Source organism: Colius striatus, unplaced genomic scaffold (genome assembly GCF_028858725.1).
Source record: "Colius striatus isolate bColStr4 unplaced genomic scaffold, bColStr4.1.hap1 scaffold_35, whole genome shotgun sequence".
In the NCBI taxonomy this organism is placed as follows: domain Eukaryota; kingdom Metazoa; phylum Chordata; class Aves; order Coliiformes; family Coliidae; genus Colius; species Colius striatus.
The window spans coordinates 671,188-696,164 of record NW_026908519.1 but is presented as its reverse complement, the minus strand read 5'-3'; the positions used below and the strand labels follow the sequence as shown (position 1 = coordinate 696,164).

The 24,977-nt window shown below is 51.4% G+C and overlaps 1 protein-coding gene across 1 annotated transcript; it reads right to left on the bottom strand.

Moving 5' to 3' along the window:
• Window positions 1-9,581: 9,581 nt before the first annotated feature.
• On the bottom strand, window positions 9,582-14,645 carry LOC133629247 (acrosin-like). Its single transcript, XM_062019902.1, has 8 exons — window positions 14,620-14,645; window positions 14,252-14,329; window positions 13,353-13,524; window positions 11,714-11,814; window positions 11,120-11,320; window positions 10,616-10,884; window positions 10,184-10,335; window positions 9,582-9,932 (listed from the first exon to the last, which is right to left on the bottom strand). Exons 1-8 carry the CDS (start codon window positions 14,643-14,645, stop codon window positions 9,582-9,584), a joined length of 1,350 nt encoding a protein of 449 aa, XP_061875886.1.
• Window positions 14,646-24,977: the final 10,332 nt, after the last annotated feature.

The window sequence follows — 24,977 nt, the reverse complement described above, 5'->3', positions numbered from 1 at the left end:
TAACAGCCAAGGTAACCTAAGGAATACATTGACCAGGGTCTTGTAGTTAAGGTAACAGCCAAGGTAACCGAAGGAATACGTTGACCAGGGTCTTGTAGTTCAGGTAACAGCCAAGGTAACCTAAGGAATACGTTGACCAGGGTCTTGTAGTTAAGGTAACAGCCAAGGTAACCTAAGGAATACGTTGACCAGGGTCTTGTAGTTCAGGTAACAGCCAAGGTAACCTAAGGAATACGTTGACCAGGGTCTTGTAGTTAAGGTAACAGCCAAGGTAACCTAAGGAATACGTTGACCAGGGTCTTGTAGTTCAGGTAACAGCCAAGGTAACCTAAGGAATACGTTGACCAGGGTCTTGTAGTTAAGGTAACAGCCAAGGTAACCTAAGGAATACGTTGACCAGGGTCTTGTAGTTAATGTAACAGCCAAGGTAACCTAAGGAATACATTGACCAGGGTCTTGTAGTTCAGGTAACAGCCAAGGTAACCTAAGGAATACGTTGACCAGGGTCTTGTAGTTAAGGTAACAGCCAAGGTAACCTAAGGAATACGTTGACCAGGGTCTTGTAGTTCAGGTAACAGCCAAGGTAACCTAAGGAATACGTTGACCAGGGTCTTGTAGTTCAGGTAACAGCCAAGGTAACCTAAGGAATACGTTGACCAGGGTCTTGTGGCTAAGGTAACACGTCCCCATCAGGTGTGGTATGTAACTCTTGCAGTTTGATCCTTATGTGATTCAAAGGAATACTTACTTAATCCATAGGTGTGTGAGTTATTTGAAGTGCTGAGCTAACTGATTGGTCTCTTACTAACTAGGTGCTTAACAAGTGCTTCTGGTGGTGATAAGTGGTTCACTAAAATAATTGTGTGTGTGCAAGAAGAAGGGACCTTTAGAGATGATCTAGTCCAACCTCCCATGGCAAAGCAGGTCCACCTAGATCAGGTCACACAGGAACATGTCCAGGTGTGTTGGGAAGCCCCCCAGAGAAGGCTACTCCCCACCCTCCCTGGGCAGCCTGTGCCCATGCTCCGTCACCCTGACAGTGAACTAGTTTTTCCTTAGGGTTAAATCATAGAATGATAGAATGGTAGGGATTGGAAGGGAGCTTTCCCCTTCTCCTTGGCTCCTTGACCACTTGTGAGAGTTGGTTGTCACGAGCACTGTGCAGGAAGCTCCTGGCCTGTGTGTGCTTGGCTGAGTGGCTTTGCCAGCAAATATCAGGGGTGTTGAGGTCCCCGTGAGGACTGGGGATGATGATTGTGAGGCAGCTCTGAGCCGTTTCTTCGAAGGCCCGATGCACTTCTTCTTCCTGCTCAGTGGCCTAGAGTAAAGTGCCATAGTAGGATCACCCACACTAGCTTGTCCCTTTGTTTTCACCCAGAAGCACTCACCCCAGCCCTCATCCCCACCCAGGCAGAGCTCAATGTGCTCTAACTGCTCTCTCACCTAGAGAACAACTCCAGCCCCTCGGCCCAGTTGCCTGTGTTTCCTAAACAGCACGTAGCCATGGCTGGCTGTGCTCCAGCCCCGTGAGCTGGCCCAGCACGTCCGTGTCACTGGCGTGAGATCATGGGCGCCCTATCTCTGCACCCACATCTCTAGTTCCCCCTGCTCACTCCCCAGGCTGTGTGCGTTGGTGTACAGGCAACACAGGGGCTCCCTCCAGCAGATGGGTTTCCCTGGCCCCTGGCAGGCCACACCTTTCCCCACTCCTTATCCCATCTACGGACGGGTGTCTCGATGCCTCTTCACAGTGAGTCACCCCCAAGGAGCAGCCCTTGCTTTTTACAGGGCCTGTTGCCAGGGGCACAGTTGGTGGTGTATTGGTTGTTGAGATTTGCCCACCCAGACCGTGTTCATTCATGACCACATTTATTAGAGCTACAAAGATATAATTTATTGGAACACGGGAGGGAGGGTCACGAAGGGGAGAGGGTCGTGTACCAGAGAGTGGCAAAGCGGAGAGGGGAGAGGGTCGCGATGCGGAGAGAGTCTTGAAGTGGAGAGGGACGTGGAGAGTGTCATGAACATAGAGAGCCTTGTGAAGCGGTGAGTCCTGAAGCGGTGAGTCCTGAAGCGGGGAGTCCTGAAGCGGTGAGTCCTGAAGAGGGAGTCCTGAAGCGGGGAGTCCTGAAGCTGGAGTCCTGAAGCGGTGAGTCCTGAAGCGGTGAGTCCTGAAGCGGGGAGTCCTGAAGCGGGGAGTCTTGAAGCGGGGAGTCCTGAAGCTGGAGTCCTGAAGCTGGAGTCCTGAAGCGGGGAGTCCTGAAGCGGTGAGTCCTGAAGCGGTGAGTCCTGAAGCGGGGAGTCTTGAAGCGGGGAGTCCTGAAGCTGGAGTCCTGAAGCGGGGAGTCCTGAAGCGGTGAGTCCTGAAGCGGGGAGTCCTGAAGCGGGGAGTCTTGAAGCGGGGAGTCCTGAAGCTGGAGTCCTGAAGCTGGAGTCCTGAAGCTGGAGTCCTGAAGCGGGGAGTCTTGAAGCTGGAGTCCTGAAGCTGGAGTCCTGAAGCGGGGAGCCCTGAAGCTGGAGTCCTGAAGCGGGGAGTCCTGAAGCAGGGAGTCTTGAAGCTGGAGTCCTGAAGCTGGAGTCCTGAAGCTGGAGTCCTGATGCGCGGAGTCCTTAAGCGGGGAGTCCTGAAGCTGGAATCCTGAAGCTGGAGTCCTGAAGCGGTGAGTCCTGAAGCTGGAGTCCTGAAGCGGGGAGTCTTGAAGTGGAGAGGGTCACATAGTAGAGAGAGTCGTGAAGTGTAGAGGGTCATGGAGGGGGTCGTGAACTGGAGGGTCTTGAAGTGGAGAGGGTCGTTAAGCGTGAGTCGTGGAGACAGTCTTGAAGTGGAGAAAGTTGTAAAGCTGCAAGGCTCTTGGAGAGGGTCTTGAAGTGGTGAGTCATGAAGCGCAGAGTTGTGGAGGGTGCCCGAAGTGCAGAGTCTTGAAGTGGAAAGGGTCATGAAGCAGAGAGTCGTGACCTTGAGATGTTTGTGAACTATAGAGTGTCGAGAAGCAGAGAGTCGTGAAGTAGAGAGGGTTGTGAAACTGAAAGGATCGTGGAGAAGGTCCTGAAGTGGTGGAGGGTCGTGGAGAGGGTCGGAAGCATCGAGTCTTGGAAGTGGAGAGGGTCGTGAAGTGGAGAGTTGTGAAGTTGAGAAGTTTGTGAAGTGTAGAGAGTCTTGGAGAGTCGTGAAGTGCAGGTGGTGGGAAGCACAGAGTGGTGAAGTGGAGAGGGACGCGAAGCGGAGAGTGGTGGAGAGAGTCGTGGAGACAGTCACGAAGCTGAAATAGTGAAGAGGGTCGCGAAGCGGAGAGTGGTGGAGAGAGTCATGTACCTTAGAGTCCCGGAGTGGGGAGTGGGGAAGTGGGGAGGGTCGTTTACCTTAGAGTCATGAAGTGGGGAGTCGGGAAGTGGGGAGAGTCGTAAAGCAGAGAGGGTCACGAAGCGGAGGGTCCAAGGTCTTGTGCTGCAATGGATTCTGACACTAGAGCGGCACTCTGACATCAATATTTCCGTGGTGTTGCAAAGAGGAGCCTTGGCATTCGTTTGTAGTGCCGGGACCCATACTGTGGTGGATCGACCTCCATGGGCTCTTCCCGATCCTGAGGTGGATCCACCTCCATGGGCTCCTCCTGATCCTTTGGTGGATCCACTTCCATTGGCTCCACCCTGTCAGCTGCTGGAGGAAAAGCCATTGCAGCAGGAGCAAGAAGAGTTGCGGGAGGAGGAAAAAATGGTGCGGGAGGAGGAAAAAATGGTGCGGGAGGAGGAAAAAATGGTGCGGGAGGAGGAAAAGGGAGGGGAAAGGCAGCCATCGGTGCAGGGGGGCAAGTCGTTGTTGCAGGCATTGCTGGAGGAAAGGCAGGAGGTGCTGGAGGAGGAAAGGTGAACGTTGGTGGTACAGGAAAAGCCATTGGTGCAGGGGGAAAAGCTGGCGGAAAGGCAGGTGCTGCTGGAGGAGGAAAGGCAGGTGTTGCTGCTGCTTTGTTGATCTTGAGAAGTCTCTGAAGCCACATCTTCACCCTCCTGAACTTCTTCCCTTCTTGGCCAGGCAGAGATGAGCAACTGCTGTCTTTGGTGCTAAGGATCCCCGTCCAAGTGTGTGGAGGTCACGACGCCAGGAGCTCTGCAGCTGAGAGTCAAGTGCCGTGTGTCGGTTGGTATGCTAATGGGGTTAACGGACATGGCAGGAGACAGCGTGATGTCAGCAGCACACGCTGGGGTGAATGCAAATGTCCACGCGGACGACTGTGATTGGCTCCCGTGTGTGTTGGCTTGGCAGCGTGAGCTTAGGACTAGATGATGGTCAAGGCCTTTTCCAAGCAAACTAATGCTATGATTTGATGAAAGGTAGCGTGGTGTGGGAGGAAGAGGAGGGCTGTGAAGGGGCAGAGGGCCCCTTCCTGGGAGTGTCCCCTCTGTGTCCATTGCTAAAGGAGGGCCGTAGCAGGGATTGGGTCTGACCTGTGGTTTCTGGGTGTTAAGTAGGAGAAACACAGCACGTCACAAGGCAAGGCTGCTGCGGCTTTCAAAGCTACCCTTGAACTGGATTTGTGACTTAGGCACCTTGATCTTGTAGAGAGGGCTTGGATGGGATTGCCGAGTGGGTGGCCTCCACAGTGCTCCAAAATATGCCTTTCTTGGCTGCTGAGAAGTGCCAGTGGGCTGATGCTTCTTGTCCAAGTGGTGCTTTGCAGCCCTACTTTCCTGACTTTGGGCCAGAGCCCTTCCGAGTGGGCTTGTCAAGCCCCAGAAGTGCCTTCTAAGCTGCACTGGATCTCATGGATGTGAAGCCGTGCCGTTGGTTGCCTTCTCTCCTTTGGCACTTAGTGCAGGGAGCTTTGGCTGCTTGTCTGTCAGCATCAGGATGTTGTGAGTTCAAGGCTCCTGCCTTCCATTGGCTGCATCCTGTTGGCTCTGCAGACTGGGAGCAGGCTGGCATTTTTCAGGCAGGAGCAAGGTGGTTCTGATCCTCTGGCACTATCAGAAAGCATCAGTGTTTGTGCTGTAGCAAGACTGAAAAGAGTCCCCCGCAGAGAGTGACTGGGAAGAACAGGCAAGCTGCTGCTGCCAAGGAAGGCTACGTCTTTCTGTCCAGCAAAGGCTTTCACGTTTATTGCCAAGGCATAAGGTGCCCGTCATGCGCAAACAGTTGCAAGGTGTCTTTGGAAGGCAGCAAAACCTGTTGCTTCCTGATCTCGCTTCACGTCTCCAACGTTGCTCTGCATGAAGCATCTGAAGGGTGGAGAGGAGTGGGTTGGTATCTAAAAATCAATCCTCGTTTTGCTTTAATTCTAAAGCAAAGATATCCTTGTGTCCTCTCATCTTGAGAAAGAGGATCCTGTGTGTAGTCAAGCACATAGTTAAGTACCTTTATCTGGTAAGGCCATTGTTGCTGCCTGCAAGAAGATAATGTGCCCAGAGCTGCTGGAGGTGGGATTTGAACTCCTTCTCTTGTTGCAGATGGCGGAAGCTGTGCAGACTCAAGATCAACCAATGGAGGAGGAGGTGGAGACCTTTGCCTTCCAGGCAGAGATTGCTCAGTTGATGTCTCTGATGATCAACACTTTCTATTCCAATCAGGAAATCTTTCTGAGGGAGCTGATTTCCAACTGATCAGAGGTAAGTCCTTTAAGGTCTGCCCTCATTCATGTCAATAAAGCTGCTAGAATGTTAAAAACCAGGCAATGCTAAAGCCTGCGTCTTCTTTTAAAGGCTCTGGACAAGATAAGGTACGAGAGCTTGACAGACCCAAGCAAGCGGGATTCTGGAAAAGACCTGAAAATTGACTTGGTTCCAAACAAGCACGATCGCCCACTGTGGATACAGGCATAGGGATGACCAAAGCTGACCTGGTCAACAACCTTGGTACTATTGCCAAATGTGGTACTAAGGCTTTCATGGAAGCACTGCAGGCAGGAGCTGATATGTCCATGATTGGGCGGTTGGGTGTTGCTTTCTACTCGGCCTACTTGGTTGCAGAAAAAGTGCCAGTGATCACCAAGCACAATGATGATGAGCAGGACGCTTGGGAGTGGTCAGCTGGAGGATCTTTCACTGTCAGACTTGATAATGGTGAGTATGAAATGTCTCTGCTCAAGTATGCTTTCTAGAAGGTTTTTGGTACTGGGATACCTAATGTATTCATTGAAAATGAAAGGAACTGGGACTAGTCATGTGTCAGGTGAAGCCCAGGCCCAGTTGTTCTCATACCATTCCTGTTTGAGTAGCTGTTGGTACCAAAGGGAATGCTTCATAATGAACAGTAAGCTTTCAAAGCTTGTAGATATCAATATTTCTGTAGGTTCCTACAGTTTATCTACAGAAACTTGAAAGAGACCATGTGAGTAGATTAATGAGTTTCAAATCTCTTAGACTTGCCTGAAGTACCTTCTAGGTATGGTCAGCCCGAGGAAGTGTCTGTGAGGCTGTTCCTGTGCCCAGAAGTTTCCCTTCTCCCAGTAAAGATACTGCAGGACTTAGTCAAAGAAAATCTGCTTTAATATTCATTCCAAAGTCAAAGTGTAGGCTTCTGCTGCACAAATTAAAGCCGTCAACACCGTTCTAGGTGAACCTTTGGGCCCTGGAACAAAAGTCATCCTGCATCTGAAGGAAGATCAGACTGAATACCTGGAAGAGCGGCAAATCAAGGAGATTGTGAAGAAGCACTCTCAGTTCATTGGCTACCCCATCACACTCTTTGTACGTACCTTGCTTCAAGTTTTTACAAGGCTATTAATACATTTCACAAGATCTAGGTAAGTCACGTCATTTTAAGGGTTGGAAGGGACCTGGAAAGCTCATCCAGTGCAACCCCCCTGCCAGAGCAGGACCACCTAGAGTAGGTCACACAGGAACTGATCCAGATGGGTTTGGAATGTTTCCAGAGGAGAGTCCACAGCCCATCTGGGCAGCCCCTGCCAGTGCGACCTCACCTGAACACTGAAGAGGTGTGTTTCTTTGGAAGCTCTTACGTTCCAGCTTGTACCCATTGCCCCTTGTCCTAGAGCACAGCCTGGCTCTATCCTCCTCACACGCAGCCTTTATGGCTTTGTCAACATGAATGAGGTCACTGCTCAGTCTCCTCCAAGCTCAAGAGCCCCAGCTCCCTCAGCCTTTCATCACAAGGGAGATGCTCCACTCCATCATCTCTGTGGCCCTGTGCTGAACTGTCTCCAGGAGCTCCCTGTCCTTCTGGAACTAAGGAGCCCAGAACTGTGCTGCCCGTTCCCAAAGGAAAACACAAAACAACCGAGGTCGTTTCATGCGGTGCTTTATTGAGGGCCCTGGGGACCTGAGGACTAGTGTCCAAAGTCAGAGCCCCCACTAACAGAAAATTTCACAGAGTTTATATACTTTCCACAAATGATTACTTCATCAGGTCCCCGTGATGTTTACCAGTTTTCTTAGACTTTAGGATTATGTCGTGCTCTTTCATGTAGTTACTTGAGACAACGCTTATCTGAATCCACAGCCAGAAATTTCCATAGATAACAAACAGGTAAACATTCGAGATAACGATTTCTTTGAGAAAAACAAGATTCAGGTTCAGCATTCTTCACTAATCTCTTTGCTTTGTTTAAGCAAGAATGCACAAGCTCAGCATGCCCCACTAGTTCCCTAGACTGCTAGGTTACATCAACATCCCACACTGCTCACTAGGCCTCGATACAGACCTTAGCCTAACTACTTCTAACTTTCCATATACAGTAATGCTAACAAGGGGACTGGAGCATCTTTCATATGAGGAGAGGCTGCGGGACCTGGGGCTGTTTAGTCTGGAGAAGAGGAGACTGAGGAGAGATCTTATGAATATTGACAACTGTCTCAATGGTGGGTGTCAGGACGCTGGGGCAGCACTTTTTCCCATGGTATCTAGCAACAGGACAAGGGGTGATGGGATCAAGCTGGAACACAAAAAGTTCCATTTCAACATAGGAAAAAACTCTTCCAGTGTTTCAGTGAGGGAGCCCTGGCTCAGGCTGCCCAGGGACGGTGTGGATGCCCCGTGCTGGGAGGTCATCAAGACCCGCCTGGACACGTTCCTGTGTGACCTGATCTAGGTGGGAGCTGCTTCTGCACTTGGGTGGTTGACAGCAGAGCTTCCACTGACCGTCCTGGTCCTGCCCAAACAAAACCCCTGCACGCTGTGGGAGGAGAAGAGGTCCCTGGAGTGCAGCCAGGGCAGTGGCTGGGGAAGGCAGGATGGGCTGCAGCTCCCATGGGAAAGGGCAAAGCCACTGGTGGGATGGTCTGTGCCCAGGAGCCTGGCTGTGCTTGGTGGGTGATGAGAAAGGATGGGGAGACTCGATGTGTGCCTCGAGGAGACTGAACCTTGTGGACAAGTAACGTGTGATGTGAGCTGTGTGTTGTAGGAAGTACCGCGGCAGGAACAGGCTGAGCTGATGAAGAACGAGGTGTGGAGGCTCGTTGGCGCTCCGCAGCCTCCATTTCCCATCACCCCCAGCGCCTCGCTGCCGGCCAAAGCTGCGGGCGGGAGCCGCGGTGCCTGCCGGGAGTTGTAGTTGTGCGGCGGCGCCTGGCAGGAGGCGCCGTGCGGCGGGGGGGGGGGTGGGGGGCCTCGGGTTCCCAGCGTGCCCCGCGCGGAGCCCGCGCTCGTGCCCTGCTCGCGTGCCGGCTCCTCCTCCTCCTCCCTCGGGCTCCTCTTTGTCCTCAGGGTCTCTGTGAAAGGATTCTCGCCCTGGAAGGAGAAGATTCACAGTGCTCAGCGGCACAGAGCCCAGTGTGCGGCCTGTGGGCAGCGGAGTTCCGCAGGGATGGGCGCTGGGGCCGCTCTGGTTCAACAGCTCCGTCAGGGAGCTGGGGGAGGGCCCAGAGGGACCCTCAGCGAGTTCCCTGCTGGCACCAAACTGGGAGCACTGGCTGAGTGCCCAGAGCCTGAGCTGCCCGGCAGGGAGAGCTGGGCACAGAGGAACCTGCTGAGGGGCAGCAAGGGCAGAGTGGTGCAGCTGGGCAGGAACAAGCCCAGCACCAGCCCAGGCTGGGGCTGAGCTGCTGGAGAGCAGCTCCAGGAGAGGGGCCTGGCAGTGCTGGGGGAGAACAAACCAGCCCCGAGCAGCAGCTTGTCCTGTTGCTACGTACCATAGGAAAAGGGATGTCCCGACCTCCTGACACCCAGCAGTGAGGTATTTGTAAATGTTAATGAGCTCTCCCCTCACTCTCCTCCAGACTAAACAGCCCCAGTTCCCGCAGCCTTTCCTCGTATGGAAGATGTTCCAGTCCCCTGAGCATCTTGGTGGCCCTGCGCTGGCCACTCTCCACAAGTTCTGTGTCTCTTTTGTGCTGATGACAGGTTGCTGCTAAAATTTCTTGTGATTCCAACACACCAACTTTAATGCAGCTGTAAATGAGCCCAGCTCCACAGGGACTGAGCAATGGACTGAGGCACAACGTGCTGTGCAAACAGGCAGCTTTATTGACTACACTAAGTCTCCTTCAGCCTTTGTGTGTGCTGAGAGGAGCGTGGGGAGGACAGAGCAGGTGTGGGACACAGGGGCTGCCCTTGGAGCAGCGGGCAGTGCCCCAGGGGGAAATGGTGGTGGCACAGCGCAGCCTGCGCTGGGTCCTGGCCACGCTGCTGCTCAAGCCCCTTTTCCCATCAGGAACCGCAGGAGCCCCCACAGCAAACTGAGGAACTTCAACGCCTTCCGGCATGCAAAGGCACAGGACGTGGAGCTGCCTGGTTGTGTTGCACCTGGCCTTGGTGTCTGAGAGGGGGCTGAGGTGGACACAGGCTGTGACAGTGGAGGAGCTGCTGCCTCTTCTTGGTGCCGTCCCATGTGCTCCAGGATCCAGTTATAAAAGTGCTGAGTGCTGGTGTAGATGCCAGGCTGTTTTTCTCTTGCACAGCCTTTCCCCCAGCTGGTCAGTCCAACGACCCAGTAGTAGTCAGCGTGGCTGTCTTGGCAGGCGAGGGGACCACCACTGTCACCCTACAGCAGAGCAGAGAGGAGGAAGGGAGTGTTGGGTGGCTGCTGTCAGCACAGGGATCCTGGATGTGTGGAAGACAGAGGTTCTAGCACTGGGCTCTGGACCTAAGGGCTGCCACTTACACGGGATGGGTGTGTGGGACAAGGCAAGGGGCCCTGGGCAAGGAGATGATGATGGGGAAGGGGAGGGAAGCCCCAGCAGTGTTGGGACAGGGCTGTGGGTGCTGCAGGGGGTGACTCGTAGCTGCTCCTACCTGGCAGGTGTCGATACCACCCTGTGGGTACCCGGCACACAGGTTGTAGCTGTGCACAGCCCCTGTGTACCACTGGCTGCTGTTACAGAGCTTGGTATCGATGAGGTGAACCTTGGCCTCCTGCAGCACATCGGATATTTCTGGTTCTGTGGCTGTGAGCACAGCAAGGAATTAGCCCCCAGCAGCTCTGGGCCACTTGCCCTCCCCTGTCTGGCAAAGCCCTTCCCTGGGCCTCGGCTTTGCACCTACCCCAAGAGACACCAGACACGTCTTTCCCTTCAGTCTGGCTTTGGACAGTGGCTCAGACCCCCGTCTGCAGCCTGATGTCCCCACAGCCTGACTGTGGCTCTCGCCTTGGCTCTCCTCACGCCAAACCCGTCTCCCCAGCGTGCCAGGCCTCGGGACACAAATGCTTTTACAAGGGGAACTCACATCGTGCAACTGTGGATCCCCAACCAGCCACCTGGCAGTTTTTCAGCTCCGACAGCTTCACGTCATCGGGTTGAGGCAAACAGGCCAGCTGGACGTGCTCATTGCACTGGATGGGCTGGTCCAGTTCCAGCACAGCAATGTCATTCTCAGCTGTGACCTGCCAGTAGGCCTCGTGACGCAGCAGCCGCTTGATGCGTCGCACTTGGGCCTCGGGGCCCAGCTGAGACAACTTTGTGGTCCCGATCACCACGCGCCACTTGGCGATTTTCCTGGAGGGCAGATGGAGAGCAGAGGGCTCAGAGGGAGCACTTGCCTGCCTCCTGCTCACCAAGGGCTCCAGGAATGGCCAGCCCCAGGCCGCTGGCGAGCAGCAGCACCAGCCCAGCGTGTGCCGAGCACGGCTCTGTGCTGGGCTGGGCAGCGCCCCGGCGCTGGCTGCTGCGTGGGAACGGGACAGGAGTGGCAGCAGTGGTGTAGGGATGCCCCTTCCCTGCTCCTCCTCACCTGAACTTGTCAAAGCAGTGGGCTGCTGTGAGCACCCACTGTGGGTTGATGAGGGACCCTCCACAGAAATGCTTGGTGCGTTTTCCCCAGGGGCGCTGGAGGCTGACGATCCAGGGCCAGGTCCCCGGAGCCGCATTTGTGCCACCCACGACGCGCAACAGCCCAGAGGAAGAAGCCTTGAGCTGGCGCCCGCAGCTCGCCCTGGAAGCAGAAAGTCACGAGTGTCCTGCTCCAGGGCTCGCTGCTGCTCGGGCTGCAGGGCAGCCGTCTGCCCTCCACACCGGGTGCTGCGTGGACAGCGGGGCAGGGAGCCCTTAGCCCTGGCTCCTGCCTTAGCCCCGTAGCCTGGCTCCCACACCGTGGGGTTTGGGGAGCTGTGGCGTGGCCACGGGGCACCAGTGGACGCTGTAAGGGCTGCCCAAGCTCCCTCCTAGAGCCACTTACCCACAGCCTTCCCATGAGCCGCTTGCAGGCCTGCAGTACAGAGCCAGCAGGGTGAGGATGAGCAGGAGCTTCATCATGTCTAGTAGCACGTGGCCAGAAAGTGCTGGTGACCACCAACAGCGGGGCCCATGCTGTGCCTGCAGTGCTCACGCTGCCCACAGCACCTCGGCCCCGGGGCTGATGTCACAGAGCCGCTGGTTACGGATGCTGGGCGTGGGGGATTCCGTGTGGGGCACCAAGGGGGAGTCCAGCTAAAGGGGGGGTGTGGCATGATTACTGAAGTGCCCTGGAAATGAAAACTTACATTGAAACTGGTATTAAAGCACACATTAAACATCAGCATTGCTCACCAGTTAAGGAAAGGGATAAAATGAAGTAGGCTCACAGGGTGGATACAGCTGCTGCTGGTCAGTGAGGAATCCACAGCACAGTAATTCCCTGCAAATACTCCATGGAGTGTGGAGCAGAGGGGAGGCTCTGTGGTCAGACTCTGCGACGATACATGGGAAGGAGATGCTCCTCTAGAGCTGATAAGCAGCATTTTAGTACCCTGAGCCAAAGGTCTGTCAAACCTGCCCTTTGGGTGCACTTTGCTCATGATAATGTCATTATAATACCAAAATACACCTCTGTCCTGAAGGCCACCGGCCTCTGAGGTGCCACCACTCCTTGAGCCTGTGCCCTGAATTCTTTGTAACTCACAGCTTTAAATGCAAGGCAAGAGAATTTTACACCAATCCTAATAAGCTTTGGAGGTTATTGTGTGTTTATGTGACTAAAGTCACTCAAACTCCACCTTGAAGGTGAAGAAAAAGCATCCTGGGATGCACCAAGGAGAGTGTGGGCGGCAGGTCAAGGTTCTTATCCCTCTCTACTCTTCCCTGGTGAGGCCTCATCTGGAGTCCTGTGTCCAGTTCTGGGCTCCTCAGCTTAAGAGGGACAGAGAACAGCTGGAGAGAGGCCAGTGCAGAGCCACCATGATGATCAGGGGAATGGAACATCTTTCATATGAGGAAAGGCTGTGGGACCTGGGGCTGTTTAGTCTGGAGAAGAGGAGACTGAGGGGAGACCTTATTAACATTTATACATATCTAAAGGGTGGGTGTCAGAAGGCTGGGACATCCCTCTTTTCTATAGTAGATAGTAACAGGACAAGGGGTGATGGGATGAAGCTGGAACACAAAAAGTTCCATTGAGACATACGAAAAAACTATATTACAGTGAGGTGAGGGAGCCCTGGCTCAGGCTGCCCAGGGACCGTGTGGATGCCCCGTGCTGGGAGGTCATCAAGACCCGCCTGGACACGTTCCTGTGTGACCTGATCTAGGTGGGAGCTGCTTCTGCAGGGGGGTTGGACTGGATGAGCTCTAAAGGTCCCTTCCAAACCCCACCATGCTGTGATTCCATGATTCTCTGTGCAGAGCACTGGGCAATGGGGCATGGGAGCAGTGGGATAAAAATGTAGCAGAAGCCACTTGGGTGGTTAACAGCAGAAGTTCAACTGACCGTCCTGGTCCTGCCGTGCGGCGCCGTGCGGCGGAGGGGGCAGGGCCTCGGCTTCCCAGCGTGCCCCGCGGGAGCCCGCGCTCGTGCCCTGCTCGCGCTGTCGCTCGCGCTCGCGGGGGTCATTCGGTCACCCCAAAACTTCGTGTCCTGCTCCAACCCCCCCCGGGAAGAGGGGAGCGAGTCCAGCCCCAGAGAGGGGTGACAGCAGCTCGAAGGGCTCCCAGAGCCCTCCCGGGTCAGGAATTGCTGCGGCAGGGCCGGGTCCCTCTCTCCTGCTGCTGACTTGGGCCTTGCTGCTGGAGCCATCTCTGCGCAGGGGACGGTGGCTGCAGCTCAGGAGGGAGCCACGGGGCTGTGGGGCGGCTGCCTCTGGCCTGGCTTCCTTCTGGGGCGGGACGTTGCCACCTTGGCTCCGTGTCTCTGCCGCCTCTCCCTCACGGGTGGTGTGAGCACGTCTGGGAGGAGCAAACGCAGAGCTGTGGTGCAGAGTTGGGAGCCCCACGGGTTGTCATCTGAGTCGGGTGTTTTTTAGTGGTATAAAGGGCTTTGGATTCCCTAAAGGAGGCCCCGTGAGGGCCGTCAGTGGGAGGGGGCTCGTGGTCAGCGCTGTCTGCTCCTTGGGTTCACATGGTGGGCTCAGCTCTTTGCTCCTCTTCACACTGGGTTTGGTTGACCGTGTCCTACCCTCACCTCTTTCTGTCCTGCTGCCCTCTGAACTCCTTCCGTTGGGGTTTAGAGTAGTTTTGCCTGGGCCAGGTTTTTTGGTAGGGGGAGAGGTACAGGGGTGGCTTCTTTAAACACAAAGAGTTTCCAGAAGCTTCCCCTGTAGCTCACAGGGTTGGGGCTAGTGAACTGCTTTACCAACAGCAAGGCCAATTAGGCTGGTGCATTCAGTAGCCTTAATTCCTGCTGAACAGCATTCTCAACAATGTGTTTTAAAGAGGCCATCAGTACATCACAGTGGGGGGCAGACTTCTCCTCTGCTGTATCTGCAACTGATGCAACGGCAGCCACAACTTCACACGGGACATGCTGGGGTGGAAAAGCTTCTCTAAAGCTCCCTTGGCTTCCAGAGGTGTTTTTGGACAATATCTGACTTTATTCTGGAGGATATTTACAGGGTTGCTAGATACAGAAAAACATCAACTGCAGTTGGGCTTGGCAGGATTTGCTCCTGTTTGCCTCTGTAGAGACTTGCGGAGCCATCCGGGACACGGCTGGTAGTCCAGCCACTGAGCAAATCCTCTTTCCACCAGCGCTCTGTGGAAACAGAACCCAGAAGCCCAGAACTGCCCCATGCCCTGAGGCAGCAGATGTCCAACAGCAGCTCGCAGGAAATCACTAATATACATGAGTTCTGGTAAAAAGAAACTGCAGAGCCCAAGGGATCAGAAGCTCCAATGAAAAACCCACCCTTAGACTCTTGTTCTGGCTGTGATACCGTCTTTGAGGAACGCGAAGGAAAAGGACAGCTGCAAAGACTCTCAGCTGTCTGGGGACTTGGCTGCACTATATGTGAGCTAGAGATGATTTAGCTGACAAAAATTTACATTAAGGTGGCTTCCTCTGGCAACATGTCCAGGGTGCTAATCATAAGGTGTTTGTGGCTTACTGTAAACACGAGCTATATGGTGCTATTCTGTATACTCAAGAGAAGTCTGCCTTTGCTAAAATCACCTCTAGGTTGACATTTTAGTACCTTTCATGTTTTGGAGTTTTTAGACTCATGAAAACGTTTGCCACATGGATAATTCCCAGAAGTAATTGTAGAAGAATCAGAGTTCTCAGTAGAATTTTCTTGTATTAACACTTCCTTGGGACTGGACACATTCTCTGCACCAGCTACATCCTCCTTCATGCTTCTGAACACCAAAGAGACAATTTTTAAAGAAATGGTTTAAATACGTTTGGCATCACAGAAACAACAGCTTTAACTAACTTGCCCAGCTCTGAGACAACCCGGCGAGGCCCATGCTGGTACTCCAGGGACCTTTTTTGTGTATGAAACAACACTTACTCTTTGAAAGAGCACAGTTGAGATTTCTCTCTTCCTTGTAAATATTAGTAAACAAACCCTTGGTCACAGACATTGAAATGATATTTCCAAGGACAGATTGTCAAACTGAAAATTGTCTAAAAAACCTCCTGAACAAGGTGCCACTCATCAGAGGCCGGAACAAAACACCTACAGATGTCTGGCTCATAAGCACTTTAAATCAAGGGTGCTAGGATCCAGAGACAAACCCCAGTGAGACGTGTGCTTCCACTACACTGGATATTTCCTCACTTCTGAAAGTTGACAAGGTGTCCTGGTTTTGGCTGGGGTAGTTAAATTCCTCCCTAGTAGCTGGTACAAGGTTGTGTTTTGGATTTTGTTTCAGAATGATGTTGATAACACAATGATGGTTTAGTTGTTGCTCAGTAGCACTTTTCTTAAGTTAAGTCTTTTCCAGTTTAGCCTGCTGTGCCAGCAAGGGAATGCACAACAAGCTGGAAGGGAGGACAGCCGATCTGAACTAGCCAAAGGGCTACTCCATACTGTAGGATGCTGTGCCGGGAAGGACAGATTGCAGCTTGGGCATCAGTCAGCGGGTAGTGAGCAACTGCTTTGAGCACCTGCACTTGTCTTTCTTGGGTTTCCTTCTTTTTGTTATATTCTTTTTCATTACAATATGAATTTAGTCTAGTTAGAGTTTAGTCTAGAAAAGAGGAGACTGGGGGGGAATCTTCTTAATATTTACAAATATCTCAAGGGTGGGTGTCAGGAGGCTGGGACATCCCTTTTTTCTATAGTAGCCAGCAACAGGACAAGGGGTGATGGGATGAAGCTGGAACACAAACAGTTCCACTTAAACATACGAAAAAGCTGTTTCCCTGTTCAGGTGAGGGAGTCCTGGCACAGGCTGCCAAGAGGGCTTGTGGAGGCTCCTTCCTTGGAGGTCTTCAGGACTCTCCTGGACATGTTCCTATGCAACCTGATCTAGGTGGACCTGCTTCTGCAGGGGGGTTGGACTGGATGAGCTCTGAACGTCCCTTCCAAACCCCATCAATCTACGATTCTACGAATATGCTCTGCTGTACTGCCTGGTGCGATGCACCTAGTGGTAAGCATTCAAAAAAGCCAAAGATCACAATACAAGGTGACACAGTTTGAATTTGGGCTCCATATTTTTATCATCAACTCATCAGTAGTCTCTCTCTAACTCTAAGCTGCTCTAAGTAAAACATTAAACATGTATCCATTTATTTATACCTGTAAGGAATTGGTTTTCTCCCAATGTCCCAACAGGCACGTTCCCATGTTTAATTCTTCTCCAGATACTGCCATCTTTTTCATCATAATAGTGTCGTAAGGAACTCGTAGTCAACTCCATGTAACACAACCAAGAGAGCAACCAAGTAAACAATCTGAGCCCTGATTACACAAGTTACAGCTGAAATACACACCACACAGAATAACTTCCTAGACCAAAATAGAAGAAGAAAACTGCTGGGGGGACACAGTTAGAAAAACTCTAAACAAGAACAAAAGCAGAGCAATCAGAAAAAGACTGAGATGTGCCATATAGAAAAGGAAGCTGTTAAAGAGAATTACTTCCAGTAATTCCCCGTTTCCACTTTATTTTTCATCTGAAATTGACTGAATGCTCAGATGGAATACAGCATCACACATTCCAAAACACTAACTAACTGTACTCTTGGACAGGACCAAGCAGCCACAAGAGGCACGTCACGATCCTGAGATGGAGGGGTGGCCTTTCTGATGAACTTGTCCAGACAATTAAAAAATAACCAACTCTTTAAGCAAAACCCATCTCTAAGTCAATCTCCTACCAACAATGTTTTGGGAGAATAGGAGAATGCTGAGAGGAAACACTCACTGCATGGAGGGCTGTTACCTTCTAGTCAGTCTTACCCAGAAGAATATTTGCCAGTGCCTTTATTACAGGCCAGGGAACTGACAGAACAATACAAACATGGCACTGGCTGTAATATTTTCATTTCAGGAAAACCTGAAGAGTTGACTCTGAGAAAACCAATAATTGAAACAATTTCATCCCATGCCTGAGATTATTGCCATGAGAAGTTATCTCAGTTTACCACAGAATGTCTGTGGCTGGAATGGCCCTCTGGAGATAATTTCATCCAAACTCCCTGCTCAAGCAGGGACACCTAGAATCACGTGCCCAGGACCACATGCTGGTTGCTTCTGCTTATTTCCAAGGACAGAGAATCTACAGTCTCTGAGAAACCTGTTCCAGGGGTCAGACACCACCACAGTAAATTATCCAACGGTATTACCTGAATACCGTGTGGAATCAAATTGAACTTGGAACGGACAGAAGCAAAGAAAAGAACAGGTGCTCTTGGTAAAGGAGTTTAGACACAAATATTCAGTAAAAGGTCCCAAAGTTTCATAGAAGCAGAAACATCTTGTCTTACTTGGAGCTGTGTGAGCCATTTTCAGTGGTCCCTTACAGCCTCAGTAAGTCTATGTTTCTGTGATCTAATGCATTAGAAAATGAATGACAATGTTTTAAAAATCAAACCAGACATTTCCATTTCACTGTGTAACAGCCCCTTAAAAATCAAGCTTCATCGAGTATCAAAGTGATATGACATTAACCACTTGTTAGATATTACTTGATAAATAAGTTACAGACTCCCACACTCATGCAGTCCATCTCTGTCAATGTCTAAGCAGATGGCCTAAATAACCTGGGAAGCATCATGAAGATACTCTAAGATTACATCAGATGCACCCATTCTCAACATGCACTACCTTTTGGATCATTCATTGACATTTGCACCTTAGAACACAAAACCTGCAGTACTCTAATATATACATCCTCCACTCCTGTTTCTCAAGGTTTGTAGCAACTGCTCGACTGCAAAAGTGTAAGAATTGGTGGAATATACAAGAAAGGATTATTTCCCTGATATGAGATGGCAACTACATCATATCCTTGAGCTATTGGTGGCCAACAGTAAGATTCAGTGGAGTTAGGGCCTAAACATTTTTTCCGAGTAAGTTCCTACAGAAAGAGAAATAAAGAGTTCTACCTGAAAATCGTGTGCTTGAAACACCAACAAGGCAACACAAAGCACTGAGCAATTTAAAAGCCTTTGACCCACTGCATAATACATTTCCTTAACACACAATATGATAAGAGTTCTTCTGGGATGAGGAGTTAAATTCTTACATCCAACTCAAATGCCATCATTTGTAGCAGTGGTTGATAGATCAGATGAAACTGTACAATTCTACAGTCTCTCTGAAGCATAATTTACTCAACCGTATGAACAACCTCCTACACATTCCTCAATCAAAATTAGCTACTATAGTATTTAGTATCTGAAAGTTAAGGTCTGATACTAGTCTTAAAAATACTAAATGTAATGTATTACATTAGCATTACCCTTCCCAGATCTTCAAGAAGTGGTGCTGTTTCCAGAATTGATGGTGGCTTCATTTTCTTGCCAAGAAAGACAAAGTTTCCTTCTTCAAGATTTTGAAAACTCTGAAACCATATGAAATAGATGACAAAGGCAATACTTAGTAGATGGGTTTGAGCTTACATCCAACTTAAAAACTATTTTTTTTGAGAAGAATTAGTCAAAGAAATGCTAAACACAAATGAAGTACAACTCACACACACGTCACACAGCACAGTGCTGAGACTCCTACTGTCCCCTGACTTGGCCATTGCCTCTGTTTCTTGCTTTTTTTCCTTTTGTCTCTTCCCCTGCATTTTTTTTTGCCCTTCATATTTTCACAGAGGCACCACCAACTTTGCGGGCTTGCTGACCTTTGGTCTGGTCTTGTTGCTGATGTGGCTGGATTCAGTCCCTGATGTCCCTCCACAGAGTCCCTCCACAAAGATCACTCTTGTAGCCTCAACACTACCCACACCTCCACATATATGACACACGTTTGCAGAGGTTAAATGGAAGTTATATCCTGGAATTACCTGTTGCTCATTTTCAGTTCTATGTGTCTTCAAAGGATCAGAATTTAAGCACTGCTGAAGCCTGAGAAATATACAAATATTAAATTCAATGGAAATGCAAAAGGAAAGTGTAATCGATAAATATCACCAATATTTCTAAAATGGCACGAAACAGTTCACCTACAAAATATCTCTGATGTATTACCTGTGCCAACAAAAATCCTCAAATATGAAAGAAGAAATCAAAAAGTACCATTTTGGATGTAAAATTTACTATTAGGTTTAGGTATCTGAAAATAACCCGAAGGTTTTTTTAACCAAGACAATTGGTGGGTTCCCCAGCTTCAGAAGAAAATCAGATGGGACTGCAGGAAAAAGGTTTCTTACAGTTGCAAAAACATGAAACAATGTATCTTTGCAACAGTTAAAACTTGAATTAAAAACACCCCTCAGGTTGTTTACATATGCAGCAAGTGATTTGCAGCATAACAAAAGCCTTGCACAAATCAACTCAGTCAGATTTCATTCAGCTTGAAAACTTTATCAATCACACTAAGAATAAAAGAAGGCAACTGAATATGCTGAGTGTGCAGAAACGTACTGCCTCATCACAGCCTTGTTTTCAAGCTGCTGTTTAGAAAGATTTTTACTGTGGTCTGGATAAGTATCAGCAGCTTCTAATTGCCTCCTTCCCCAATACCATGTGCACACATCTTGTCTTACCCTCTGCCCTTTTAACTGTCTAAGAAGAGTAACTGGAAACATACTACAGCTCCTAATTATCTGACTACACAATTGGTTCAAATATGTAACATACTGTACCATACCTGTCTGTGTGAACTGCTGGATTTTCCTTGAAAGGCAATCCTGGGATTGTTTTGACAATCTATCAAGAAAAGACAAACCCTTTTCTGGCAGTAAAATACTGTTTAAGAGCAACATTTTAGAAAAAAAAGATCAAGGTGGTTTTCTTACCTAACAGAATTTTCTTCAGCATGCAACAAGAACATCAACCACACAGGAGAATTAGTTCATGTTCACATCTGGGAGTCACTGGGAGCTACTGGGGGCCTCTAGGGGTGAACTGGGGGTTCCTGGGGAGGGATTTGGGACTTCTGGGAGCTACTGGGAGGGACAAGAGGCTACTGAGGGATCAACTGGGAGGATGTGGGAGCCTTTGGAGAGGGGAGTTGGGGCATTTTTAGGCCTTTTGGGTTGTTTTGAGTCCTTGAAGAGTCTTGGGGGGTGTTGAAGACTTTTGGGTGTTTTGGAGTTCCCTCCTCATCCTGAGCCCCCTCCCCAGCGTGGTGTGCCGGAGCAAATGCTGCGTTCCTTGAACTGGCCCAGTGACCCGAGTACTTCATGGTGGCATTTCTGTGAGCCATGGTTATAACATTGATCTCAGGCAGATGGGGTTTTATTTCTTGAGGACAGTTCCCTTTCTCTTTGTGTATGAGCAGGTGGATCAGCACAGATCAGCAGGTCACCAACAAGGCTGCCATTCCTGTAGCCTGTCGTGTGCCCTGGCATCTCTGTGTCACATTTCTGGGGAGGATCTTGCCATAAGCTAATGCAGCTGTTTCTTGCTGCCAAACTGGAGTCCTGTCTCTGGTGCCCAGATGTAATACCAGGGGTGCACCGACTGGCTGAAGCTGTCTTCCTCTCCTGATAGCTGATGGTTCGAGGAAGAACTGTAGTCCAGGCTTCATCTTTGTGGTACTTGTGCAGCAGAGACCAGACACCCAAGGACTTGCTCTTGCCCTGTTCTGTTCTCTCGCTGCATCTCTGAGAGCAACTGGCGACAGAGCAGAAATGGGACTTTGAGGGGGGTTCAGTTGCACTGAGTGTAGCAGGAGAGAGCAGTGTCTGTGCAGGGATGGATTTGCACAGGAGCCCTCAGCATTTCTGCTGCCCTCAGGGAGAACTGAGTGAGGGCTGGGAGGCCAGAGGACGGGTTGTGGGTGAGAGCAGAGCCAGGGCAGCCGGGCTGTGCCCCTGCCTGGTGCCCAGCGCCCTGTTGCTGCCCCTTTGTGCCCGTCCCCTGTGTGCCTGCACAGCCCCAGCCCCTGCTGAGAGCAGAGGGATCCCCCTCACAACACTCTGTGTCTCGCCCTTGCTCAAGCTCTCAGCACCCAACGGCCAGCCAAGGGCACTGAGGGCTCATTTCCCCGCCCAGCAGCACTGTCTGTGCCTCAGTGTGTCTGTGCTCTCTGTGGGGCACTGAGGGCTCCTTTCCCCGCCCAGCAGCACTGTCCGTGCCTCAGTGTGTCTGTGCTCTCCGTGGGGCACTGAGGGCTCCTTTCCCCGCCCAGCAGCACTGTCTGTGCCTCAGTGTGTCTGTGCTCTCCGTGGGGCACTGAGGGCTCATTTCCCCGCCCAGCAGCACTGTCTGTGCCTCAGTGTGTCTGTGCTCTCCGTGGGGCACTGAGGGCTCCTTTCCCCGCCCAGCAGCACTGTCCGTGCCTCAGTGTGTCTGTGCTCTCTGTGGGGCACTGAGGGCTCATTTCCCCGCCCAGCAGCACTGTCTGTGCCTCAGTGTGTCTGTGCTCTCTGTGGGGCACTGAGGGCTCCTTTCCCCGCCCAGCAGCACTGTCTGTGCCTCAGTGTGTCTGTGCTCTCTGTGGGGCACTGACACAGCACAGAGATCCCAGCCAGAGCTGCTGTGGCCTGAGCCAGAGGCTCCCTCAGCGCCCAGCCCGGGGCAGCCAATGGCAGCGCAGCAGGCGGGCTCAGCCCTGATTGACGTGTGAGCGGCGGCCAATCAGAGGCGGCGGCGCCTCAGGGCGGGCTCTGGCCCTTCCCGCCCTGTGCTGCAAAGCCCCTGAGCCACAGGCAGAGGCAGCATCTGCCCAGCTCCTGCTTGTGCCCTCCCAGGGGAGGCCTTGGCAGCTCAAAAGGAAGGGGTTTGCTCCACAAGGTGTGTTAGAAAGCCAAAACGAGGCCTTGGATGCTAAAAACTGAGCTGGAGACCCAAGAATGAGGGATTGAAAGCTGAAAAGGAACAGGTTAAAGCTAAAAAGAACAACTTGGGCCACAAAGTGAGACTTTGGAATCAGAAACTGGAGGATTGTGCTCCAAGCAATAAGGTTGAAAAAGGCAAAAAAGAGGCTTTGGAAGCTCAAAATGAGCATCTGGGCCACAAAAGGAGCCTTTTGAGGTTAAAATTGAGTGTTTGGAAGCTAAGAAATGAGGGTTTGAGCAGAAAAATGAGACTTTGAAAAGAAAGGTGCTGGTTTGGACCTAGAAGAGGATGATTTGAAATCTAAACCCAAGGTTTGGAATCTGACAATCGGGCTTTGGGAGCAAAAATTAGGGTTTGGGTCACCAAGTGAGGTTTGAAAGATTTGCATGGTGGCCTAGGCCTCAAAATAAGGCATTGGAGGCTAAAAAGGAGGGTTTGGGAGCCCAGAGATGGGTTTGGAAGCAAAACCTCTCGCTTTGGATGGTGAAAATAAGGATTTGTTCCCAAAAGTACCACTTTGGAAACTAAAAATGCGGTTTTGGATGGCAACCAGGAGGTCTTGGGCCCCAGACTGAGGACCGAGCCAGCCAAGTTCTACCTTCCCAGCCCTTTAGGTGTGGGAGCTGCCCTCAGTCGTGTGCAGTTCGTCTGCTCAGACCAGATGAACAAATGCAGGGTGCAGGCCAGAGAGATGGGGTGGGCACTGAGGCACACAAGGAAGAACCCAGCCGCAGCTTTCCTACCTCTGTCATACAACCATGGAATTGTTATGGTTGGAAAAGGCCTCTCAGATGACCGAGTCCAAGCCCTCACCTCACACTGCCAGGCCCATCGCTGAACCACATCCCTCAGCGCTTCATCTACACGACTTGTGAATATCTCCAGGGGTGGGGACTGCACCAGCTCCCTGGGCAGCCCGTCCCAGTGCTTCACAACCCTGTGAGTGACAAACTTCTTCCTGATGTCCAACCTGAACCTGCCCTGGCGCAGCTTAAACCCGTTTCCTCGTGTTCTGTTATTCGGTACTGGAGAGAAGAGCTCGACCCCCAGCTCACTACAGCCCCCTTCAGGCAGCTGTAGAGAGTGATCCTGTCTCCTCTCAGCCTCCTCTAGGCTCAACATTCCCAGCTCCCTGAGCCTCTCCTCATCAGACCTGTTCTGATGACCCTTCCCCAGCTTCGCTGGGACTCTGACACCCAGCTGAACCCACGGTGCAGTTGCTGGCAGCAACAGGTTCCCCAGGTGCTGGTGGGCTGCTGGGGATGGACACATCGTCTGCCAAAGCTCGTGCAGATGTTGAGGCTGCGAATAGTGCAGCAGGAGATCAGAGAAGCGACTGTGCAGAGGGATTTCTGAGCTTCCCCAGCTCTGAGCCAGAGGCGTCCCTGTGGGGGCAGAGAGGTGCAGAGAGGTGCAGCCGTCGGCTGCTCCCAGGAGTCAGAGGCAGCCTGAGATGGAACCTTCCCTGACGGATTCACGATGGTGTCTTCCCCAACAGCCCCCTTTCTTAAGCCATTTTTACACTCTCTTTCCCTTCAAAGTGGGGCTGGAGTGACTCTAGTCACACACACCTTCATCTGGATTGCTGTGTAATGCTCTCACTTTGCTTTTAAAGGTGTGGGGTGAGGAGAATGCAGAGCACATGCTCAGTGAGGGCTGGTGGTACCTTGGAGCTGTGTGGGCTTTGGGATGGAGCTGTGTTTCGGTGTTATAGAGTCTAATGAGCAAAGTTCACCCAAAACTCAGCGTTTTTTCAGACAATGACAGGCTGTTGGCTCAGGTGTCAAATGAATTGGAGATGTTACAGAAGCCTCAGAGCACAGAAGCGTCATTCAGCCAGAAATCTGCAAGAACACATTTGTAAGTGTTTGGTATCTGAAATATTGGCGTTAGGAACTTGTTCCCTTGTGGCAGTACAAGCTTCAGGACATTGCTGATCTTGGAGAGTCACAAGAAGCCATCACTGCAGCACATCTCACTCCTGTTGTTATCTGGCAAGAAAAGAACTTATCTTGGGCCAGTCAGAGTGAGGGAAATGAATCAGAAACTGCTCAAGTCTGTCCTGTGGTTTGGCCAAACAAAGGTGAAAAACACACTGTGAGGAAGATCTTCATCCTCAATGGCCCCTGAGGCCATGCTAAAGAGGTTTGAGGGAGCTGTGGCCTGGGCAGACTGAGGCAGGACAATGAGGGGAACTCATGCAGAAGTGCAATGAATATGCAGATCTAGTCTGGGACATGTGGAAAGTTTTGCTCTAAGCAGGGCACACACTTGGTGGAGCCATCCCCTGTGTGCCCAGCGCTGCCAGAAAGAATCCCTACTTGACAGTCACATTGGCTGCTGAGTCCTTGTTGGCACTTTCCTGGCATCACAAACATGCAGCTTGTGAGTTCCACAGTACCCTGCAGCTCCCTCCTTCTGCAAGAGCTCACAGGACTTGCCCACGCAGTCTCTGCTCTGTCCCAGCCTCCGTGCTGCTGTCCCAGGGAGCCACTGTGAAGCGGATTTCTTGCTCCCCAGCTGCCTCCTCCCTGCAGCCCTGCTCAGTGACAGACTTTTCCTGACAGTGTGAACAGTGCTGTGCCCTTAGTAGAAGTTGAAGTTCTAAATTATTGCCAGGAATTATTCCAGAGGCCATCCCAGGGGAGGGGCAGCGCTGTGGCCATCACCAAGGGAGAGGGAGAAAGTTGTGCGCTGCTGATGTCACACAGGGACTTTTCCAGACCCCACCCGGCGTTTGTGACCTCACCTGACCAGAGACTATAAAGCCTCCCAGCGGGCCAGCCAGAGCCAGTTGGACTGAGCTGCCCTCGGGACAACTCGGCTCCTTCTTTGGCTACTTGCCTTCCTGCTTGCTTCTACCTATTTCTCATTTGCTGCCCACTTCTCCTCAATTTCCATCCTCTTCCAAAGGTAAGGCTGACCTAAACTCTCAGGACAGGGAAGAGAATGTACACAGGGATGACAGGAGAGGCTGCTCTGCACCTCCCAGTCC

Excerpts from the sequence above, each read along its gene's own strand:
- LOC133629247 (XM_062019902.1), bottom strand. The coding sequence starts at position 14,645 with ATGTTGCCAGAGGAAGCCACCTTAAT. Across the intron at positions 14,330-14,619 it reads CCAGAGGAAGCCACCTTAAT|AGCGCTGGTGGAAAGAGGAT; the intron begins GTAAATTTTTGT and ends CTGTTTCCACAG. Across the intron at positions 11,815-13,352 it reads GCTCCAGCAGCAAGGCCCAA|CTGGACTCCCCCTTGGTGCC; the intron begins GTCAGCAGCAGG and ends CCCCCCCTTTAG.